The sequence below is a fragment of the Platalea leucorodia genome, assembly GCF_965183815.1.
Source record: "Platalea leucorodia genome assembly, chromosome: 8".
Classification (NCBI taxonomy): Eukaryota; Metazoa; Chordata; class Aves; order Pelecaniformes; family Threskiornithidae; genus Platalea; species Platalea leucorodia.
In genome coordinates, this window is record NC_138830.1 from 54720649 (window position 1) to 54743031 (window position 22383).

The following is a 22383-nucleotide window of genomic DNA, read 5'->3' on the forward strand; positions in this document are numbered from 1 at the left end:
CCATGGGATTGGGAGGAGGAAGGTGGGACAGCCCAAATGTCCCCCCACGCTGCTCGCCAGCTCCTCTGCAATGTTTATGGCTGGTGCAAGGGGAAACTGAGGCACGGAGCAGCATGGAGCCCAAGTCCTGGTGCTTCCTCACCAGAAAAACCCTCCACGGTATGGGCAGAACCGAAACGTTCATCCCCCCACCGTCGCCCCCGAGGAGGGATGCTCACAAGAAGCTAGCAACGGTGACCCCATTAAGCGAACCTAGCTAGCATTAATTTGACCCCATCCGCCGCGCGCTAATCAGCTGTAACCGTGGCACCCAGCTCAATCCAAATTGATTTACCGAGGCTGGAAATGGATACAAATGTGATTAAAGGCTTTTTATTTTCCATAGGTCCTCTCTAAAATGATTTAAATCAATTGCTACGTGCAGGGTCCTCCCCCTCCCCGGCCGGCCCCGCGGCGCCGCGGAGGGGCAAAGCCCCTCCGCGGCGCCGCGGGGTCGACCGGGGAGGGAATAGCACCCCAATTTCCACCACCGACCCCGCAGCACCCACCCGGGGGGAGCAGCACCCCCATTTCCACCACCCACCGACCCACGCCCCTCGCCGGACCCCGAGCATCCTTCACCGGCGGGATGCCGGCGCGCCGGGCAGCCCTGGCGAGCGATCAAAGCCCATTAGGCTGAGCGCCGATGCGCGCCCGTTGTTCGTCAATTATTCAAACAATAATTGCACCCTTATTTAAAGTCTAGTCTTGCGTGCGCGGCACTGCAGGCTGCCAAGGACCACGTTAGATTTACACCCCCAGCGCGCTCCCGCCGCCAATTAATTAAGAAAACACATTCCTCGGCACGCTCTCAGGTGTGCAACCTGCCCCGGCGCGGTTCATCCCGGCACGGTGCGGATGCCGGCGCCGCATCCCCGCCTGGCCGAGGGGTCCCAGCCCCTGGCGGGGGTTACGGGGCCGTTATTAGGGCTCCTCGTTATTAGGACTGGAGTTCTCCCCAGGGATGGGGACGGCTGCTCTCGCCCTGTACTCCAAAGCTGATTAAAGATTAAGCAATCCCCTCGTCTACACTTTCCTACAAATTTCTCCTTTGAAAAAAAAAAAAAAAAAAAAGAGAAAAAGAGAGAAAAAAGGAGGTGGGGAGGAGGGGGCTGACACCGGCATCCGTTATTAGGGGCCCGCTCGTTCCCACCGGCACCTAACGAGGGGGGAGGCTGGGAGTGACAGTCACCAAGAGGTCAATTCATTCATCTGGCCATGTTATTACAAGTCCAAATTTATTGTCACCGGGCCACATTAGCGCTGGCACCGAGGACGCGAGGTTGCACCCCTACTGAATAAGCAGATAAATGAAAGACATCTGGAGAGCAGAATGAAGGGGCAGATTATTAATGCTGAAATTTAGAAGCCAAGGTCTAAGCCACGAATCCATCAGCGCAACCAGTTATGTCCAATAAATTAGGAGAGATAAGGATTGAAGGATGGTATATTAAAGGCAACATTCATTTCTGAACTGGCACGAGGGCTCGCAGGCATCCTCCCCCCCGGCGTTAACCCTTGCTGGCCGGGGATGTGCCGGAGCTGGGGCAGCAGCGGCTGGGGAGACGGAGCAGAGCCCACCCTGCCACCGGCTGCCTAATTCGGGGTTGTCCTTGGTGGCCACAGGTGTGTGCACAACGATGGAGCGTGCACAGTGATGGAGCACGCATGGTGGAACATGCATGACAGAGCACACGCGAAGACAGAGCGTGCATAATGATGAAGCGTGGACGATGATGGAGTGTGCACGATGATGGAGCATGCACAATGATGGAGCGTGCACAAAGATGGAGCGTGCAAGATGCTGGAGCGCGCATGATGCAGCATACATGAAGACAGAGCGTGCACAATGATGGAGCTTGCACGACTGTGCACGGTGATGGAGCGTGCACAACAATGAAGCGCGTGCAAAGATGGAGCACGCATGAAGATGGAGTGTGCAAGACGACGGAGCGTGCACAACGATGGAGCACGCACTAAGATGAAGCGTGGAAGATGATGGAGCACGCCCAAAAACAGAGCGTGCACAATGATGGAGCTTGCACAATGGCATGTGCACAAGGATGGAGCATGCACATGTGGGGGCGAGGCTGGCACGGGAGAGCAGGGCACCCCACAGCCGCTGGCCGGGGAGAGCAGCATGTCCCCAGACCCTCCTGCAGCCCATCCATCCTCCCCAGTTAAGGGGCTAACGGGCCTGTGTGGCTCCACACAGCCACAGCATCGGTGACCTTCACCCCGGCCTCTCCCCCCCACCCCTGGGCTGGGGTTCAGCTGGCCCAGCTGGTCATTTGGGGACTCGCTACCAAAGGGGACAGGTAAGGACTGAGGGGACAGAGCCTATCCAGGCACCCCAGCCCCAGGGCAGACGGCTGTCACCAGGAATTGCCCCCCCTGTTCCTCCTGCCCTCGGCACCCGGCTGCCTCCCACCCACAGCCCCCGTCCCAGCCATTCCACTCCATGCTGCAGGTCCCACCACACCGGCACCTGCCTCAGTTTCCCTAACGCCATCACAACGGGAACAACAGGGTCTGTCTCCCTGGGGACAGCTCGGTCCCCATCCTTCTGGTCCTGAGGGTGGTGCTGCATCCCAGCACCCCCCAGCACCCATATAGCCACGAGCCAGCCATGTTTTGTGTCCCTCGGGGAGGCAAGGGGACGTGGTGAGCCGGGGGCTCGCGACCTGCTCTGCAGCACAGCAGTGGCACGGCCCCGGGGGCCGCGCGAGCACCTCCACGGCACGACGTCTGGAAGGGAAAAAATCAAGATTTTTGCTCCCAAGCAAGCAGCCTGGGGGGGTGACTGCTCGGCAGTGGGGACACCCACATGTCTCCCCTTGGCACCCCAAAATTGGCATTTGGGAGGAGAGGTGTGGGCTAAAGTGGGGAGATGCTTGTCAAATGGGGGGGGGGGTCTCCTGATGCTGGTCCCTCCTGGCCCAGCAGCAACGGGGTGTAGGGCAGGAAGGCACGCAGGGCCCCCAAACACCGCCCTGGCTCCCATAAGATCGACCCAGCACCCTGCCCAGCCCTAAGCCCTCCCAGCACCCACACAGCTCCAGCCTTCCCAGTTCTCCCAGTTCAGCAGCCCCACGACATCCCGCAGGGACAGCAGCACAGCTCCCGGGGGTTTCAGAGTCTCTCCCCCTCGCCGTAGCGGCTCCTGAGCAAATTTCGAACAGCCTCATCTGGCAGCCGAGGGATTTGGGATTTGTTTAAGCTCTTTTCACCCGCCAGACTTTAATCGGCGCGTTTGCCCGACCTCCACCCTGGTGAAACCACGTCCATGCCAGCGGTGATGCCGGAGGGTCCCGGCTCGGGGCAATTCCCAGCACCAAAGCCCAGGGCTGCCCCTGGCCCTGGGCCAGGATTAGCTATCAAATAACTTTGCATTTAAACCCTTTTTAACAGGGCTGGAGGTCAGGAGGGAAAGGGCAGAGGTTAAGCCTGGCCGCGGTCGGGCACTGACCCCGAGGAGGGGGACGCCGGGGAGGGGACGGGGCGGCACACGGGGCCAGGGGGTGCGGGACCCTCACCCCGGCCATGCCACCCACCCTTGCGCGGTGGGACGGGGGAGGTGGCAGCCGGTGAGGACCCCGCTGGGGGTGGGGGGGCATCCCCACAGCCCCCAGCCTTGCAGTCCCCATCACTTACTGAGGCTCTGCAGCAAAGACGACCAGCTCTTCATCTCCAGCATGGCGGGGGTCCCGCGGCCCCCTCCCCGCCCCGGCGCTCAGGCTGCCGGCGGGGCCCGAGACCGGCCGCACGCTCCGGCGGCGGGATGCACGGCACCGGCGATGAGCCGCCGGCGGGAGATAGCGACCATTTTATTCCCTTTTAACTCTGCCTGCGTGTCTCCGGCGCGCTCGTCCTCCCCCTCCCCGCCGCCCAGGGCTGGTCCTGAGTTCGGGGAGCTTTGCTTTTCCCTCCCTTCCCTCCTCCTCCCTCCTTGCACTTGATAGCAGCCTTGTCAAGACTGCTGAGTTGCTGCTGACCCCTGCCCCGCCGCTGCTAATTAAGGCTGCACAGTGACAGTTCAAGTGCCTCGCCGCCAGTTTGCAACACCGCCGCTTCTAATTGGAGACGGTTTTTTATTTCTCAATAGCCGCCGTCTCAGGGTTGGGGGGTCTGGGTTGGGGGTTTGCACCCATGCCGGGTGGTGGGGGTGCTGCAGGGGGACGCGGCACCCTGCCCACACCCATCGGCACCCTGGCCGCCAGGCTCCCACGTGCAGGCAGGAATTATTGCAAAGGTGATGCACAACGGGATAAAAAGGCCTTGAAGTCAGAAGGAAAGGGGAGAGGGGGTGAAAGGAGGTGAGCGATTCCCCCGGGAGCGTCCCCAGGCTGGGAAGGGTGGGGGGCACCTCATGCCGGTGCCTCCCAATGTATTTTTGGATGGCGAGGAGGAGCGAGGGCAGCGGGCACGGCACGGAGCCAAGGCACGCGGCCATATCTCCCTGCAGCAGAGCAGGGGCTGGCTCGGGCGCGGGTGCAGGGTATCAGCCAGGACACCTGGGTCCTGTCCTCGTCCCTGCCCGCGGCCCTGGCCACCCCGCTGCTGAGACCTTGCAAAAATCGAGACGCTTGTGTGCACCCCGGGGAGCCGCAGTACGGCCACGCTGGGCTTGCAGCAGCACCCCAGCACCCGCCTGTGTGGGTCCCCTGGCCGTGCCCCCCCAGCCGTGCCAGCAGCCTGACGGATCTATTGTGTCGTGACAGACGAGCTGTTTTATCGCGGCGAGGGAGCCAGCGCCAGCCGTCGTCCTGACCCCGCCGGCGGGCTGAGGAGAAACAGAAGAGGGCTTGTATCATCCCGGCGGGTCAGAGGGCAGGGGAGGCAGCCAGCCCCCTCCACGCTGCCAAATTCCTGGGATGCACGCCCGGGCAGGCAGCTGCCCGCGGCTGCTGCCCCGCAGGTGGGGGGCTGGCAGGGTGTGGGGATAGCTCCCCCCCGGCACCCCGAGTCCCCACGCTGCCCGCCCAGCCTCCCCGTGTCACCCTCTGCCATGGGGACGACTGCTCCTTGAAATGATGTCCCCGTCCCGCAGCACCCCTGAGCCGTGCCCTGTGCCAGGCACAAGCTGCCACCACAGGGACAGGGATGCTCCCAACCACCCCAACACTCACCCGCAAGAGCCACCCATGCCAATGTCTCCCCACCCAAACCAGCGAGCAGGGGGGTCACCGTCTTTCCCACACCACCCCAAAAGCCGGCATCACCTCCCTGCTGGGGCTCTGGCAGGACAGGCAGTCCTTCTGGGACCGATCCTGCTGGGCTGATGTCCCCAGCACCGGGCACGGCCAAGCCGCGCGAGCATGGTGGTGCCAACCGCGGGGGTCAGAGCCCCGCTCTGTCCCTGCACCCCGGCACTGGGGGTCTGCCCGGGGCGGGGGGGGGGCAAAGCCCCCACGGAGCCTCGCCAAGCCCCCCCTGCCCCTTCCTCCCCTCCTAGCAGCCTTTGTGCCGCCTCCGAGCCGGCACCTCCGGGGTGGACGCATTAAGGCAACACAAAGCAGAGCCGAGAGGCGTTTCGGCTGCAATTTTCTCTGCTCCATTATTGACAAACAAGCTGCTTCGCGCAGGTGACGGCAAGGCCAGCGCAGCAGCTGGGGCACCGCGGCACGTGCCGGCCCCGTGCCGTGCCAGCTGGCCTGTCCTGCTCGGCCCCTCCTGCCCCCTGGCACGGTGCCGGAGACGATGCCCTCCAGTCCGCTGCACCCTGAATCGCTTCAGCTTCGAGCCCGCTCTGGGTCGCACGAATCCAGAGATGTCACCCCTAAAAAATGGTGGGGAAAGAGGCAGCTGGGAGCGCTCCGGGATGCAGCCGAGGTGCCCGGCCGGGTGCCGGCTTTGCTGCCGGGCTGCCCCTTTCCCCCATCCGGGGCGGCTGGGCGCAGCGTGCAGCGAGTCTGTCGTTAGCACCGTGCCAAACCCAAAGTGGCTGCTTCGAAACGGCAATCCAATAAAAGTGCTACTTGTCTATTTATCATCCTCAGGGCTTTTTATCACAGTGCAGATGGCTGCTACCTTCGCAAGGCACAGCAGTGTGCTGGCACGCGCCCGCCGCACAGAAGCTTGAGCGCCGCAGAGTCTGTGCTTACACCTGCGAGGAGCCGCCGGGCCGCCTGCTCCGGCTCTGCCGGCCGGCGAGCCGGGCAGCACCGCCTGCCAGCACAACACAAGCCGAATCCCAGCCCGGATGGTCTTTGCACCGGGCATTTGCACCATACGTGTTCACCAGGCATTTGCACCAGGCATTTGCACCGGGTATTTGCATGGGGCATTTGCACGGGTTGTTTGCACCATTTATCTGCACCAGGCATTTGCATGGCGTGTTTGTATCATGCATCTGCACTGGGCATTTGCACAGGGTCTTTGCGCCGGCCATTTGCACCGGGCATCTGCACCGGGCGTTTGCATCCTGCATCTGCACTGGGTATTATTTGCGCAGGGCGTTAGCACCAGGCGTTTGCACCGGGCATCTGCAGCCTGTAATTACCCCAGCCGCGCGGTTTCTGGGCAGCAGCAGCACAGCAGCGCGGGCGCAGGGCAGTGGGTGGGAGCCACCGGAGCAGGTGATTAAAGCCATAGTGTCTGTCTGCACGCGGGAGAAAACACACCTAATTATCCAGCCGGAGTCGGACGGGAGGGAGGAGCGGCCCCGATCGCAATCGCATAATGAAGTGTAACACGGGGCCAGGCTTGGCGCGGGCGGTAATTAAGAGATGGCAAAGCCAGGATTGCAACGGCCGCGGGCAGGGGCGGGCAGCGGGCAGGGGTCCCCACGCTGCCAACGGGTAACCCAAACATGGGCCTGAAGACCCCTGGCTCCCCTGGGGACCCCTCCTTGGTGAGCCCCCAAGATAGGGTGGTCGCATCCCTGCGCCGGGACGTTGGCCCAAGCTCCACCTGCCCACGGCAAACCCCTTTGCAACCTCCCTCCGCTGCTGGCATGACGCCGGCGTGCTCCGGTAAAGCCTGGGGCAGAACCGGGTGCTCGGGTGCGATGCCGGCACACCCCGCCTTGGCCGCGGGCGCCAGGGAGGCACCGTTGCATGGGCGTCGAAAGAGGTCCGCTGAGCGGCGGGAGGCGAAGCCAGGACGCGGAGGGCAGGCGCCGCTGGAAAAGGCGTCTGCAGGGCGGCGGGGGCGGCCGGCCCCACCTCTTGTCCCAGAGCCAAAGCCGCCAACCCACGCCACCGCTCCCCGAGCGGGTCCAGCGGGTCGGGAGCGCCTCGGGGAGCCGCTGAGCGCCGCGTCGCCCCGCCTGGGCCCGGCGTCCGCAGCACCGCTGCAGGGACCCCACGCCTGCGCCTCACCCCCAGTCCGGCCGCCCCAGCCGGTTGGGAAGTGGCCGGGCTTGCCCGGGAACGCCGCTTGCATCAGCCCCGGCCCAGCTGGCACTGCTCGCAGGCAGGTACGTGCCGTGCCGGCAGGCAGGCAGGCAGGCAGCACGCCGGGGCCAGACCCTGGGAGAGACGCAGCAGGGATAAGGGCATCCCTGGCATCACGCCGCAGGGACCCCCGCGTCCCCCGGGGACGGTGGCACGAGGCAGCACGAGTAGGGGACGCTCAGCGCAAGCGGTGACTCCGCGCAAGGTAGCCACCAGGACCCTTCCCCGCTCCCCATCATTTCAACCCCGGCACGCTGCAGGTGCCAGCATCCGCAGCCCCGTCCCTGGCACGGTGACAATCCCCAGCTCCCCACTACGAAGTGCGGCAGGGTGGCGGGGGGGGGGGACACGACAAGAGGGACAGGAGGATGTCCCCTCCCTCTCCTCTCCCTCTCTTTTTCTCCTTTTTTTTTTTTTTTTTTTTTTTATCAAAGCTCTCCAGAACAAAGTACACACTCTACCTCTTCAAACCCACCACCATCTGTCCGTCCGTCTGAGCGCCGCCGCCGGAGCCGCAGCCCCACCGCTCGGAGCGGCCGCCTCCGAGCAGATGGTGCCAGGGGAAGGACAAGCCGCTGCCACACCAGGGCCTCGCCGGCGGCGGGTCGTGGCGGTTCTGCTGGCCCTGACCCCCCCATCCTCCCCGGGCACGGTAATTACCCGCCGCGCCGAGCAAACAGCCTGCGCCGGGTCATTGTGCCGGACACCAACAAAGGGCGACCGACGGCGGGACCTCCCGACCCCTGCCAGCCCCTGCTGACCCCTGCCACCCCCTGCCCTCCGCCGGCCCCTCTGCCAAAAGAGCAATAAATCAAAGGGACGGGACGGGGATGGGCTGGCGGACGGGGATGGGGACTCCCTCCACCACCAACACATGGGTGCACCCCCTGCATCGGGGCAATGAACCCCGCAGATTGGCGAGGCCGTGCAAAGCACGGTGGGGGATCCCCCTCCCCGGCAGAGGGGACCTGTCCCTGCTGCCCTTGGGCTGAGCATGGCAAGGCAGGAGGGTGAAGGATGCTTCTCCCCCCCTACACCCTCCAGTCACAGCCTATTAATGGGGAATTTCATGGGTGCGGTACCGCGGAGCCCGGCCGGGGAGCGTGCCGGAGCCATCTGCTCGCAGGACCTGGGGCTGCCGAGCCACCCTGACCTCGGCGTGGCCGTTTGCAGGAGCAGATGTCGCACCCTCGCCCCCCGCGCAGCCGCGGCTGTGTCACTCCCCGGGCTCGGCACCACCGCGAGCCCCCGGCACCTCGGGGTGGACCCTTGCACCGAGTTCGGGGCAAAACCAGGCCGAGAGCAAAGGTGTCTTGCAAAGACCTGGGAAACTCACTGCAGGAGTGACACCCCCCCAGGATGGGGCTCCTTTGGGAATTTGGGCGTGGGGCAGCGGCGCAGAGGATCCCTGGTCCCTCCCAGCACCCCAGGCACCGCGGCCACAGCCCTGCAAACCCCCCGCCCTGCAAGCACCGCACAAAGGCAGCCTGGCTCTGCCGCCGCACGCACGTGGCACCGCACGGCACGGCACGGCACGGGAGCAAAGGTGCCGGCAGCAGATCCCGGCCGGATCCAGCCTGGTTTCCCACAGGTCCCCGGGAGTGGCTAGCACCAGTGTCTTTCGGACTGATTAAAATTCATTCTGCATGATTTAGGACCTAATCTCGGTGAAACTCCACAGCGCTTTATTAATAGCGCATTAGCGGATAATTCATGCATTCGGATGAAAAATCAGCCTGTGTTATTCTCCGGGAGGGGGGACACGGTGGGGGGGGGACACGGGCGCGGGGAGGGGGGCACCCCGCTCGCCCAGCCTCCCGCACCTCCCCGCCGCCGCCGCATCCCGGCGAGGCAGCAGCCCTTCTGACAACTGCCACCACTCATTAATCTTGACGAGTTTTCTGCTGAATATTCTTCCACGGGCTTTCAAACCGTTCACTAATTGCAATTAATCACTTACCGAAACAGATGTCAGGAACAATGGAATTGGGAAGTCTGGAGGCTTGATAAAGCTGTCAGAGGAGCGCGCTCGTGTGGCGGCGGGTGCCAAAAGGCGCCGGCAACACCTTCCCCCAGCCATGTGCTGGGGGGACCCGGTGACCCCCCGCCACCCGCATGGCATCTGTCCACCCCGGCGAAGGAAAACGCACAGCGATGGGGCACGGGGGGCTCCGCGTCCCCGGCAGCTACCGGTGGATGGGATGGGGACGTGGGTACCGGTTTTTGGTGATGGGAGGTGATGGGAGCGGCTTTGCCATGCTGGCACCCATGCCCCTGGGGGATGTTGCGGACCCCAGCCAGCCTGGCTTCACCCCGCTCCCGGCACTGGGGCGGCTCGGTCTCTCCTCTCCGTCGGGAAAGCCGCAAGGAGCCCCAGCGGGGTGTCACGTCCGCCGTGCCTCGCGCAGGCGACGGCACGTTCCCCGTCCCTGCCAGACGCCACTTTAGCACCAGCAGGGATCCAACAGCCTTCCCCGGCGGGCGCGCCGCGCTGTTTACCCATCACACGCAAAAGGTGCCGAGCTGACAGCTCCGGAGACGGGAGAGAGCTCCAGAGACGCTGATGGGGCCGAGGCTCCCGAGTGCCTTCGCCTCCTGCCCTTGGAGACCCCAAAGGCCACCCCACAGGTGACCCCACAAAGGGGGAGCCCCTCGGCGTCTGCTCCCCAAAGAAGGAGCCTGCAGGTTCACCAGCTGGGGCTCTGCACACCCCCACATCTCAGCCACCCCCCCAGCTTGGGGACATCCTTTGGGAACAAGGCTGGGGACAGGCTGGGAGAGGTAGGGCTTTCCCAGTCCCCCACGAGGCAGAAGATGCTGCACAGCCCAAGGCCACCGAGCGCAATTAGCCCTGAGTCCCCCAACCACGATGGGGACACCGCCGCGGGGACGCCGCCGCGGGGACACACGCACCTCCCCGGCAGGCAGAGCCCGGGGGACCAGAGCATCCTTCCAGGGCTGGCGCGGTGCGAGCCAAGCCCGGGGCTTGTGACCGGTGCGGCCCCGACACATGTTACAATAAATATTCTGCACAGACACCGTTCCATATGTATGATCCGGTGGGGTGATGATTTTTCTACTGATCACTGGAAGTGACAGCTGTGCGGAGAGCAGGAGAAACAAAGGCACCGACTGCTCTCCCCGTTACACTCCGCTAGTGACATGATGGTGTGACACGGAGTGGCAGCATCTGGTGGCACAGGGACCGGCAACCGGGACGGGACGCCTGTTAGCACCGGGCACAAAGGGGTGGCAATGGGGACGGGGTGGCGATAATAAGGATGGGGTGGCGATGGGGTTGGGGTGGAATGAGGATGGGGTGGCAATAAGGATGGGGTGGCAATGGGGACGGGGTGGAAATAAGGATGGGGACAGGGTGGCAATGAGGACAGGGCAGCAATGCGGATGGGGCGGCAATGGGGACGGGGCGGCAATGGGGACGGGGCGGCAATGAGGTGGCAATAAGGATGGGGTGGCAATGGGGACGGGGTGGCAATAAGGATGGGGTGGCAATGGGGACGGGGTGGCAATGGGGTGGCAATGGGGTTGGGGTGGCAATAAGGATGGGGTGGCAATGGGGACGGGGTAGCAATGAGGTGGAAATGAGGACAGGGTGGCAACGGGGTGGCAATGGGGACGGGGTGGCCATGGGGACGGCTCCCATCAGCCCTCTCGTGCCGCACACAAGCACCCAGCCCCTCCGTCCTGCCCCCGCCCCCCGAAGCGGCCGCGGGACGGGGTACCGGGGAGCACCCGGCCCTCACAGCGCGCCTGGCCCAGGCATGGTCAATATTTGCATTTGATTTGCAAGCTTTTCCTCCCCCCAGATAACAGCAGGGCCGCGGCACGTACAGGAGAGAGAAGCACTGGGTTCGGTTAATTATTAGCGAACATGCAAATTCCCCCTACATGAGATAACAATAAACACCACGATTTCAGCGAGATAAACAGGGCTTTAAATTTCCAGCAGCCTTTACTGGTGTAAAAATAAGCGTCCCTTATTTATTTAGCTCCTTTGAGAAACCACATCAGTCCCCAAACACAGTCTTTTACTGTCAAGCTACAGTAGAAGCCTTTATAGGCGGCGAAGATCCTGACAGCTACCCCTAGCACAACCATCTTTTATTCATGCTCATAATATAAACTGTATTGCCTCGGAAACAAAAGGATTTAACTCGCTGCTGGCTGGGTGGCAGCGGCCGAGCAGAGGTCTCCGGCGGGGGCACGTGGCTGGGATGGCTTTGCTCCGAATGGGGACATCCCACAGGGCCACCGCCTCCTCCCAGGGACAGCCCCGGGACAGACCCCTGCCCCGCTGCGTCGGCACATCCAAGGCTAAAATAAAGTCAAAATAAAAATCCCCCACCCAACCTCGAGCCATTAGGCAAAGCCTCCTTGCTCTGCGGCTCCGAATCCCGCCCTGCCTGCACAGAAGCAGGCAGAGCAGCGGTTACAAGAGTGGTTCGTATTTAATAATGCAATTTATATTCCACTCTCAACATAAACTATTGTAAAGGCACACTAATGTAAAAATACATCTGGCTTGTCAATAGTTTATCTTCTGGATCTGCATCTAAATCCCTGGGCATTCTTGACTTATGGCTGCACCAGTGTCTAATGAATAAAAAGGTGCAAATTATAGGCCTTGCTTTAATGCTCATCATAAAATTAGATGATAGTTGCAAAAGCTGCATTCTCCTGCCCACAGTGCAGCAATGGTAAGCTATAAATAAAGTGTATTTAATGTATCCCAGCGCTGCGCAGAGCCAGGAAACAGTATGTTACTGCACAGCCTTCAATGGATCCGCCACAAGTTCAATGAAGTGATAACTGATCCATCATGTGAATTTATGTTAACTGTCTGCTCGCAAAGTCACGGCCCCAGCACTGTAAATAGCCGACAATCCTTCCAGCCCGGCCTGCCTGCCAATAAACCTGTCACCGGCAGGCTGGGAGCAGCCACCTTAGGACACCGCAGACAAACCATTACGCTCTTGGGTTTCCTCTTGGTTTTTCCATCCGTTTGTCCGTACGGCGCATCGCCGCCGTGCCTCAGTTTACCCGCAGGCGAGCCCCCCTCCCCGGGGCTTTCCAACCCCGTGCGATGGTTTTCCACCTCCCCGGAGCTGCCACATCAGGGATGCGGGAAGCCCAGATGGGATCCGGGGGGCTGGAGGGCGCGTGGGTGGGATGGCTCCTGCGCCGTGCCGGGATGCAGGGCCAGGAGGGCACATGCATGGGGGGGCTGCTTCACTTGGCGGGGTAGAAAGGCTAACTGCACCGTGCCTGGAAAGCATCCCCCTCCGGCAGAGATGTGTGTCCCAGGGCTGGCACCTGGGAAGGAGACATCCCCAGGAAGGAGAAGTCCCTGGGAAGGAGAAGTCCCTGGGAAGGAGAAGTCCCTGGGAAGGAGATGTGATCCCCAGGAAGGAGATGTGCCTGAGATGGAGACATCCCTGGGAAGATGTGGTCCCCAGGAAGGAGATATTCCCAGGAAGATGTCCCCAGGAAGGAGATGTCCCCAGCAAGGAGATGTCCCTGGGAAGGAGATGTGCCTGGGAAGGTGTCATCCGCAGGGAGGTGTCCCTGGGATGAAGATGTCCCTGGGAAGGAGACATCCCCCCTTCAAGCAGCCCAAAGCCAGGGAGACCCTCATCCCTCCACGTCCAGCCTGCAGCTGGGAACGCACGAAGGGGCCCCAGCCCAGGGAGCCGGCAGCGGTGACGGCCGCGGGGACGCAGCCGCCCTTGGGGAGCAAGGTGGCAGCCCGGGAGGGCGCAGGGGACGCCGAGCTGGCGGGAAGCAGCGTTTGCCATCACCCGGCTCTCATTAACGCAGTGCTGAGCAGACCCTAATAATAGCAACAGTAAATTCTCCTAACCAATTCGGGTCCATTTCTATAAATAATGTAGAATCTTTTTATTTACTGACAGGTTGTAAAAGTATCAGTGAGAATAATGTGAAATCAGGCGCTGCTGAATAATTCATGGCAGCAGCTCCGCTCTCCCCGTCCCTGCGCTCCCCTGGCCCCGGCGTTTACACGACAGCACCTTGCGCCCGGGTTTATCTCATAAAAACCAGGACTAACGACCTGGCACTAATTCTTTATCAACCGGGACTTTTACGGCGAGGGGAGGAGGGAGGAAATAGAAAGAAATAAAAATAACCCTGGGTGCACCCTATAAAAAAATGCATGGGCCCATGTGCTCGCCTCCGCACGGAGCCGGTGATCCCCAGCGCGCTTGGCACCTCCCATCGGCAATTCCCTCCGGCCCCCAGAGCCTCTCCAAAAATTAGTAATTAGCAGCGCCCGCAGCTCCGCTGGGACATGGGGACAGCGGTAGAACCCATGGGGACGATGGCAGGATGCTCGCTGTCCCCACGCCACCTCCAGGGATGCTGGCTCAGGGCAGCGGACCCCCCCCTCGCAGGAAGATGGGTTAAATTTGGGGCAGAAAAACCAGATCCACAGGGCTGCTGATCCCTGTAACAACGTGATCCGCTGTCCCTCATCCCTCCTGCCACCGCCGAGGGTGATGGGGATGGCAGGGACCCCCCCTGCAGCCCCCCCCATCCCCTCCCCAGAACAATACCTATCCGCCGCTGTTTTGATGTGCGGCACAAAGCCGGGAGAGCTTTCCATGTAACATGATAAAAGCAAGTCCCCAGCCAGCACAATTATTTGATAATTCTCCCTTAACACCCATCAAATTAAAGCAATGTCCAAGGGCTGCCTGAAGTGGCACTGATAGGTATTAAACTTTAATGAGATTTAATGGCACTGCCCTACTTTTTAAGCGCTCGGGCCTACGTTTATGAACATTTAATTTCCCGGGCCCTGACCTCTTTTTTTTTTTCCCCCTTCCCCGGCAGCCCCCCCTGCCCGCCCGCCCGCCCAGCTGGTTTCTGTTAGCGCTGGCGGCCGGCCCCGACCCGGGATGCTCGGGATGCTCGGCCAGCCCCGAGCCGATAGAAATCTCCAGGCGCTGCGGGGTGAGATGTTGACTCTAGCAGGGAGCCGAGACGGAGCGGGAAGGGGGAGCCTGGGGAAAGAGGGGCGGGGGGGGGCAGATGTGATTCACCATCAGCAAACACAGCCAAATTTATGGAATGACTTAATTAATTTGCTCCCGGAACGACATGACACCACGGGTCGGACTGGTTTGAGGGCCCTCGTCCTGCTGCTCAATTGAATTCGGTTTGCAAACAGGTTTGTTTAAGCGCCCCTTAAAAACAAGCAGCTCCCCTGCTGCAAACCCACCGTGCCGGGGCAAATTTGGGGGGTTAGACCCCTTGACGCCCCCGAGGACGCACGCAGCCCACTGATCCAGTTTGTTGCTGCCCTCTAGTGTGTACAGGACAGGCCAGACCCGCTGTCACTTGTCCCCCTCCTCACATGTCCCCCAGGGCCACCTGGCCAGGCAGGATGCTGAGATGCTCAGAGCCCAGAGGGATGGGGTACCAGGGAGCATCGCCCCGGCACCCCAGCCTGGAGCCCCGCCAGCTCCCCAAAACCCTGCTAACGGGGCCAGCAAGTTCGGCACCGGGGCGCAGACTGGCACACCACCTCCTGCCCTGCGGCACAGCGCCGGTGGGACGCGGGACGCCGCGTTTCCCTCCACGCCGGGATGCAGGAGGGGTCGGGGTACCCGGGTTGGCATCAGCATCCTACAACAAGAGGGCCTACTGGCATGGGTGCCACCGTCACCCTCCTGCGCAGGGGTCTGCCCACCCCATGGCATGAGGGATGAGCCATGGGTTAGGGAAACTGAGGCACGCACCAGTGTGGCCAGCTTCTGTGCTGGGAATGTCCCTCTCCCACCTCCTAAAACCGTCCCCAGCACCCACACCAACCGCAGGGAGACCAGCTGCAGGAATGCAAAGGCAGGGCAATAAAAGGGAGCGTTATCAAGCCCCAGCAGAGCAGACAGCCAGCGCCGAGGCAGGGAGGAGAGCAGGAGGGAGGGAAAGGAGAAGGGAAAAAAAAAAAAAAAAACAACCCACCCTTAACCCCGAGATCACTTATCATTCAGGCTGCATCACGCATCTTGAAAGTGCAGACACAAAAATGTAATGTCATAACATTCGCAGTTCAATAACCTTTGCTTCACGAGACGGCTTGAACTGTCAGAGGAGCTGGAAGGTAAATATTTCAGCGCACAGGCACTGAATGCAAAGGCATGGGGAGGGGGGTCGGCCTCGGCTTCCCCAGCTCGCCTCGACACGTTCAAATATCCCCCGCCGTAAATCCCGGCCGGCACTGGGGAAAGGCCGTGGCACAGATAAAATACGAGCAGATATAAAACCAGACACCTTTATTGTTCGGCAAAGTCTTCCAACAAGTTACGAACCCGCAGCTTGACCCTAACCCATCATCTTGTTATACGGCAGAAACAAAGCCGGTGCCAGGAGCCAGGGCTGGACCGGCGCAGGACGTGAGTGGGAAGGAGCAAAACCCATCCTGCCTCCTCCATGGGGGATATTTGGGTGCCATTCACCCCCAGGCCTCCCTGCACCCCACATCTACCATGCTCCAGCCTGTGAGTGGCTGGGGAGAGGCACCAGCTATCCCTCGGGAGCAGACCTGATGTTAGCCTCTTCCAATGAGCCTCCCTGCCAGGTTACGGCGGTGCCAGTTCCCCACAGCTGGGGTTAACGGGAGCAGGACCGTGGCAAACGCAGCGCCTCACCACAGGGTTAATGGGGACGGAGGTGCCGCCGTGCTGTGCTGGGTGGGAGGAAGGAGATTGCACAGCCAGGGGCCTTGGCGGGAGCAGGCAGCGAGCAACGGCCGCAGGCGTGGGTGGCAAAGCGGGTGGGGATCCAGAGGGTGAGCAGAGATAACCCCCAACGGGGAAAATCCCCCCAACAGGGCTGGAAAGCCTGGAGAGATGCTGGCACCAGGGCTCTGTGTCCAAGGGGATTGCACAGCACGGCATGGTGGGCAGCAGCGGTGCCCTGTGCATCCAAGGGGGTTGCACAGCACGGCACAGCGGGCAGCAGCAGTGCCCTGTGCATCCAAGGGGGTTGCACAGCACGGCATGGTGGGCAGCAGCAGTGCCCTGTGCATCCAAGGGGATTGCATGGCACGGCATGGTGGGCAGCAGCGGTGCCCTGTGCATCCAAGGGGATTGCACAGCACGGCACAGCGGGCAGCAGTAGTGCCGAGCAGCTTGCACAGCCCGTGCAGGGAACGTGTTGCATGGACCCCCTCTGGTCCAACTGTGCGGCACAGCACGGCAGAGCCAGGGACAACCGGAGACACCTGCCTGCAGCTGGACTGGCTCTGCCAAGGGGCTTTGCCAACCTCCAGTGGGGCTCCGCACCCCAAATGCTGGGGAGAAGCAGGGCCACGAAGCAAGGATGCCACGGGGAGGACACGGCACACCAGCAGTGGGTCCCAGGGGAGATGGGCAGCATGGGGCCCTGGGTGCAAGCACCCAAGTGCCAATCCCCAGCATCGCCGCTACACGCCGGGGGAGGCAGGGCCCCCGCCTGCACGGGACGTGCGGCAACAGGCACCGTCGCACCCTCCCCGAAACACCTGCTAATGCCGCGCTGGCACGGGGCGAGCGCCCGGGGCGGGCGGGAGGAGCGGTGGCGGCGGGGAGCACGCCAGGGCCCGCAGCAAGAAGCGGCATGTCTGCTGCTTGGCAGCACAACAGAGAGCAGGTGACAAGCGCGCCGGCGGTCGCTTTATTACAGGAAGCGAGCACGCAAGCATCTGACGCCGCTCTGCCCAAAGAAGAAAAAAAAAAAAACCAACAACCCCTTGCCATGAACACTCCCGCCCCAGGCGCAGAGAGGGGCCCCCGGATGCTGGGGGTGCCCCATTGCAAACCCCACTGCAAAATGGTGGGGGGGATCGGGCCCCGAGGCCACCCCACCCCGGTGGCATCGCAGCCCCCACCACCACCGCACGTCGCTGCCAGGGCCAACAAATCCCAAGGGAGTAAAAATCCACATGTGTGTGTGCACAAACATTTCTCCTCGGCAAACACTCCCCGAGACGACAAAATTAGCCGGCGCTGCCGCCCCTGCGCCCGCTCCCACGCAGACCCCCTCCTCTGACACAGCAATTAGAGGCAGGCATTAATATTTAAATATTGCCAGCTCTGCAGAAGGGAAATCAAATAAAAACGCCGGCGTGCCGGCAGCGCATCAAGCTCCCGCTCCATCGGCCTCAAACCCCACCGGGTGCACGACAGCGGGGGGGTGCAGGCTCCCATGCCGTGCCACACCATGGGGGACACCGGGGCATCGATGCCACGAGGAGAACCCCCTTTCTGGACCAAATCGGTGTGAGCAAGGAGGTGACGTGCAAATGGTGAGCAAGCGGCAAGCAAGTGGTGTGTGCAAGCAGCAAACAAGTGGCAAGCAAGAAGCAAGCAAGCGGCAAGCAAGCAGCAGTGATGCTCCTGCCAGCTCAGTGAGGCTGGGGGGCTTCAAAGGGACCCTAGCCCCATGCTGGCCATGCTTTAGGGGGGGTACGCGGGGCTCCCCGCTCTCTGCCAGCCATGAAAGCGCCTGCCTGTGGGGTGCCAGGGCCAGGGGAGGGGGACACACAGCCTGGCCCCCCCAGGAGTCACCCCCGGTCCCACGGGTGCTAAGAGGCGGCGTCAGCACAGCAAAGAGGATTTACTGCTCAACGCAAGGGGCTTTAGAGGCAATAACTTTCCCTCCTCTTGACTTAAATGGATTTTAAACTTCAAAAAGGATAGAGGGGGCAAGCTGCCAAGCGGCCGCCCCCGAAGGGCCGACCCCGCGGGCGCTACGCCGGGTGCTGGGGTGGGTCAAGGGGGGCTGCGAGCCGAGCCGGGGCCAACGGCCGAGGCAGATAAGGGCCGGGGGGGCCGTGCCGCCCGCCCTCGCAGAAGGCCCCGCGATAAGGCGGCCGCCGTTATCGGCGCGGGAGTGCCGGGGCGCGCTTCCTCCCGCGCCGCGTTGCAACCGCCAGCAGGCAATGGGGTGCTGGGAGGGGGGGAACATGGGGCGGCCCCGCGGCCGAGCAGCCAGGGCAGCCGAGGCACGAGGCACGGCAAGGGCTATTTCAAGGGCAATCCCCCTGGCAGCTTGCCCGGGCGGCCACGGCGTGCCAAGCTCCGTCCCGGCTGTCCCTTCCCGGACGGGAGCTGGGGCTCGGCGGTGCTGCCCTGCGGCCCCCCGGGGACACCCACCACCCTGCAGGCGGGTGACGCACCCGAGCAACGCCAGCACACGGGGGTCTAGGTTGGGTCTCCCCACGGGGACGCGAAGGCAGAGGCAGGCAAAGGCCATTTCCCCCTGCGCACGCTGTGACGCCAAACCTTGCACCCGGGGCTGGCGTCAGCGCCGGGGCTCGGGGACAGAGGTGTGACCCGTGGCACTGTGCCCCCCGATTTGGGGTGGGAGCACCACCGCCTTGCACCCAGCTGGAGCAGAAACCTCCCAGGCACAGCCAACCCAGACCCCCACCTCCCACGGGCTGCTGCCAGACGCCAGGGTGAGGGGCAGCGCCTGGGGGAGAGGGCTGGGGGGCCGGAGGAAGGATCGGCAGAGTGAAAATTAAAAATAATGCCCCCCCCCCCCCCCCCCCAAGCTGTCCCCCAACCTGCAGCCCCGTCCCGGGCGCTGGCACGTCAGGAAGCGATAAAACTGTCCCGTGTCCTGTGGCACCCCCCCGCGCCCCCCAGCAGCCTGGCCCCCCGCCAAAGCCACTGTCTCCGCTGTAATGCTCCCTGCCCTGCAGCCAACACACACACGCAGGCGCTCGCACCCAAACCCCCAACCACCCGAAAAAGGCCCCGGGCGTGCACACGCAAGTGCAGGCACACGGGGACGTGCACGCACACGCTCATGTGCATGCACGTACGCACACCCCGGTGTGCACCCAGCCCGGGGGGGTGAGCACGCTCAGCGCACACCGCTTGCACCGGCAGCTGCCAGCACACCCTTGGGTCGTGCAAGGGATGCACACGCGTGTGCACAGACAGCCCTGCCACGCACACCGCCGCCACCCCCCAGCCCCGCAGGAGCCACTGGCCTTGGCCGGCCAGCCCTGCCGTGCCACCGCCGCCGCTCGCCGTCGTCACACCCAACACCTCCCCACCAGGTTACACAAACGGGCTGCCAAGAGCACACGCAGCCCGGCGCACGCTCGCCTCGCCCGCGCGCGGCCCCGCGGGGGCACACCCACAAACCACACCGGCTCACCCCGATGCTCGATGCTCGCACGGGCCAGCACGCACGCGCACGCTTGCAGGAAGAGGCACTGGCTTCCCGCTGCCTTTTCCCTCCATTAACTCCCTCCGTGGCTCCCGCTCGTGGCCCGACGGGCACCCACACGGCATCCCAGCGCCCACCCCAGCTCCGTGCCCCCTGCCCCGGCTCAGCGCTGGAGGAGGAGGATGGAAGAGAGCCGGGCACTCGCCCTGCCGCTCCAAGGGCTGGCAGCCGGCACTTGCGCGGGGTTTGGGGACAGCAGCCGGGCGCTGGCACCGGCTCCACCGTGCAAAGTAGTCGCTGGGACGCAGCACAACATAGGGCGCGAGCGCGGCCGCGGGCACGGCGCGGTGAACTGCCGGGCCCTGGGGCGAAGGGCAAGGCAGGCGGTGCAGGCAGGGGTGGAAGAGCGAGGATGGAGCAGAGCAATAAACACGGCGGCAGACGACGAGCCAGGCGAGACGCCGGGGCCGCGGCATCACCTCGATGAGGCGTGCGGTGCCCGGCCTCCCCGCGTCAGGCTGCACGGTTTGTTCAGCAACACACTCCCTCCCCAGCGCCGGCGGTCCCGGGTGTCCAGAAACACGGATAATACAAGAGCTGCCCACTCGGGTGGAGCGGTGCGTGGGTAAACTGAGGCACGGCCCCGCGGCAGCTCCCCGTGCGCTCGGCTCAGGAAACGTACAGACAGCGAGGCGAGGAGACGTGCCAAGGTCGGTGCCACCGGCCGAAAACCCGGCGTGGCCCTGCGCACCCCCATGCCCTGCCAGCCCGCGGGCCGGGCTCCCCCCGTGGGACACAACCCAAAGGGTCTCTGTGGCCATGTGGGACACGGGGACCGAGCAGCTTGGCCGACACCAGACCCTGAGCCCGCAGCACCCAGTGGGTCTCATCTACCCCCAACATCCCCCGGCTGGACCCCCAACTCCAGGGCAACCTCCATCCTTCACATCATGGGGTCCCCCAACCCCCACACGACGGGGTCCCCCAAGCCCAGCGCAACCTCTGTCCCCCACACCATGGGGTCCCTGAAGCCCAGGGCCACCTCTGTCCCCCACATGACGGGGTCCCCCAAGCCCAGGGCAACTTCCATGCCACACACCACAGGGTCCCCCAACCTCATGGCGACCTCCACCCCTCACACAATGGGGCCCCCCAAGCCAAAGGCGACCTCCATCCCCCACACCACGGGGTCTCCCAACCTCAGGGTGACCTCCATCCCCCAAACGACGGTGTCCCTCAAGCCCAGGGCGACCTCAGCCCCCTATGCCATGGGGTCCCACAACTCCAGGGTGACCTCAGTCCCCCACATCACGGGGACCCCCAACCCCAGGGCAATCTCCTGTCCTCCACACCATGGGGTCTCTCAACCCCAGGGTGACCTTCATCCCCCAGAACATGGGTTCCCCCAGGCCCAGGGTGACCTCTGTCCCCCACTCAACGGGGTCCCCGCACTCCAGGGTGACCTCCATCCTCCACACCACGGGGTCTCTCAACCCCAGGGTGACCTCCGCCCCCCACGCCACGGTGTCCCCCAACCCCAGGGTGACCTCCATCCCCCAAACAACGGTGTCCCCCAAGCCCAGGGCGACCTCCACCCCGTACGCCACGGGGTCCCCTCACTCCAGGGTGACCTCCGTCCTCCACACCTCGGGGTCTCTCAAGCCCCCAGGTGACCTCCGCCCCCCACGCCACGGCGTCCCCCGTGCCGGAGCCCCCCAACCAGCAGCAGAGGCGAAGGCGCTGAGGAGGCGGGGGGGGGTTCATGGGTGGCGAGGACACACCGACCCCATCCCACCCCTCCAGCGCAGCCGGTCACCGCAGTCCCCAGCGGGGTGGGGGGCACCCCCTCCCACCCCCCCCAGCGCCCCGGGGGTAGGGGGGAACGGGAGGGGGGGGGGGTACCCGGGGTGGGAGGTCAGGACTCACCCATCGGCCGCGTCGTCCAGCGGGGGCTGCGCTCCTCCATGGGCAGAGCGGTGGAGGGAGGGGACGGGAGCCGAGCCGAGCCGAGCCGAGCCGAGCCTTCCCCCCCGCCGCTTCCTGCTTCCCTCGGCGCCCGCCCGCCGCCCCGGGAGCCGCACGGCTGGAGCGTGACTCACCGGGGGCCGGGCCGGGCAGGGCAGCGCCCCGACGGGGCGGAGGGGAGGGGAGGGGGGGGCTGGCACCTTCCCCCATCGTGGGGGAGAGAGAGGGGCACCGAGGGATCCCTAAAGGGATGCTGGGGAATGGGGGGGGGGACACCCCCACGTGGGGGTCGTGGTGCGGCGGGGATGGGGGACCCCCCCCCCCCTCCCCACGGGGGTCGCGGTGAAGCATTGGGGACGGTGTCGCCAAGAATTAGGGTGATGGGGGGTGACAGTCCTGACCCCAAGGCACGGGCATCCCTCCCCAGCGCTGCTTTTGGGGGGGGGGGGGGCGGAGGGAGGGCGAGGGGCGCACCCACGGTGCACCCCTCGCCCTCCCTCCGCCCCCCCCCCCCCAAAAGCGGCACTCGAGGGGATGCGTGTGCCAAGCACCCATGGGTGCAAGAGGTTGGGGTGGCATCCAGCCCTTTCGCCCCCACCCCAAAACTGCTTGGACCTCCAAACAGGCTCTGGGACACCCCAGAGCTCAGAGGTGCCAGCTCGACCCACCACGGCGAGTGCCCATGCTGGTCCTGAGCCCGCACCCTGCGGAGATAAGGGGTGTTCCCGTGACGTCCCCCTCCGTGCACCCCTTGCACTGGGTGCAGGATTGGGGACAG

General features: G+C 63.7%; 1 protein-coding gene across 3 annotated transcripts in view; it reads right to left on the bottom strand.

Moving 5' to 3' along the window:
- The window catches only part of GSE1 (Gse1 coiled-coil protein), a 61315-nt gene extending 39652 nt beyond the window's left edge, over nt 1–21663 (bottom strand). For 2 of the 3 annotated variants that reach the window (XM_082320946.1, XM_082320944.1), the window contains exon 1: nt 21567–21663. In XM_082320946.1, the coding sequence (XP_082177072.1) occupies nt 21567–21606 (40 nt within the window). In that variant the 5' untranslated portion in view covers nt 21607–21663. Of the gene's footprint in view, nt 1–19628; nt 19641–21566 lie in introns of those variants that run through there. The other variant, XM_082320948.1, reaches the window with a different exon arrangement.
- Nucleotides 21664–22383: the final 720 nt, after the last annotated feature.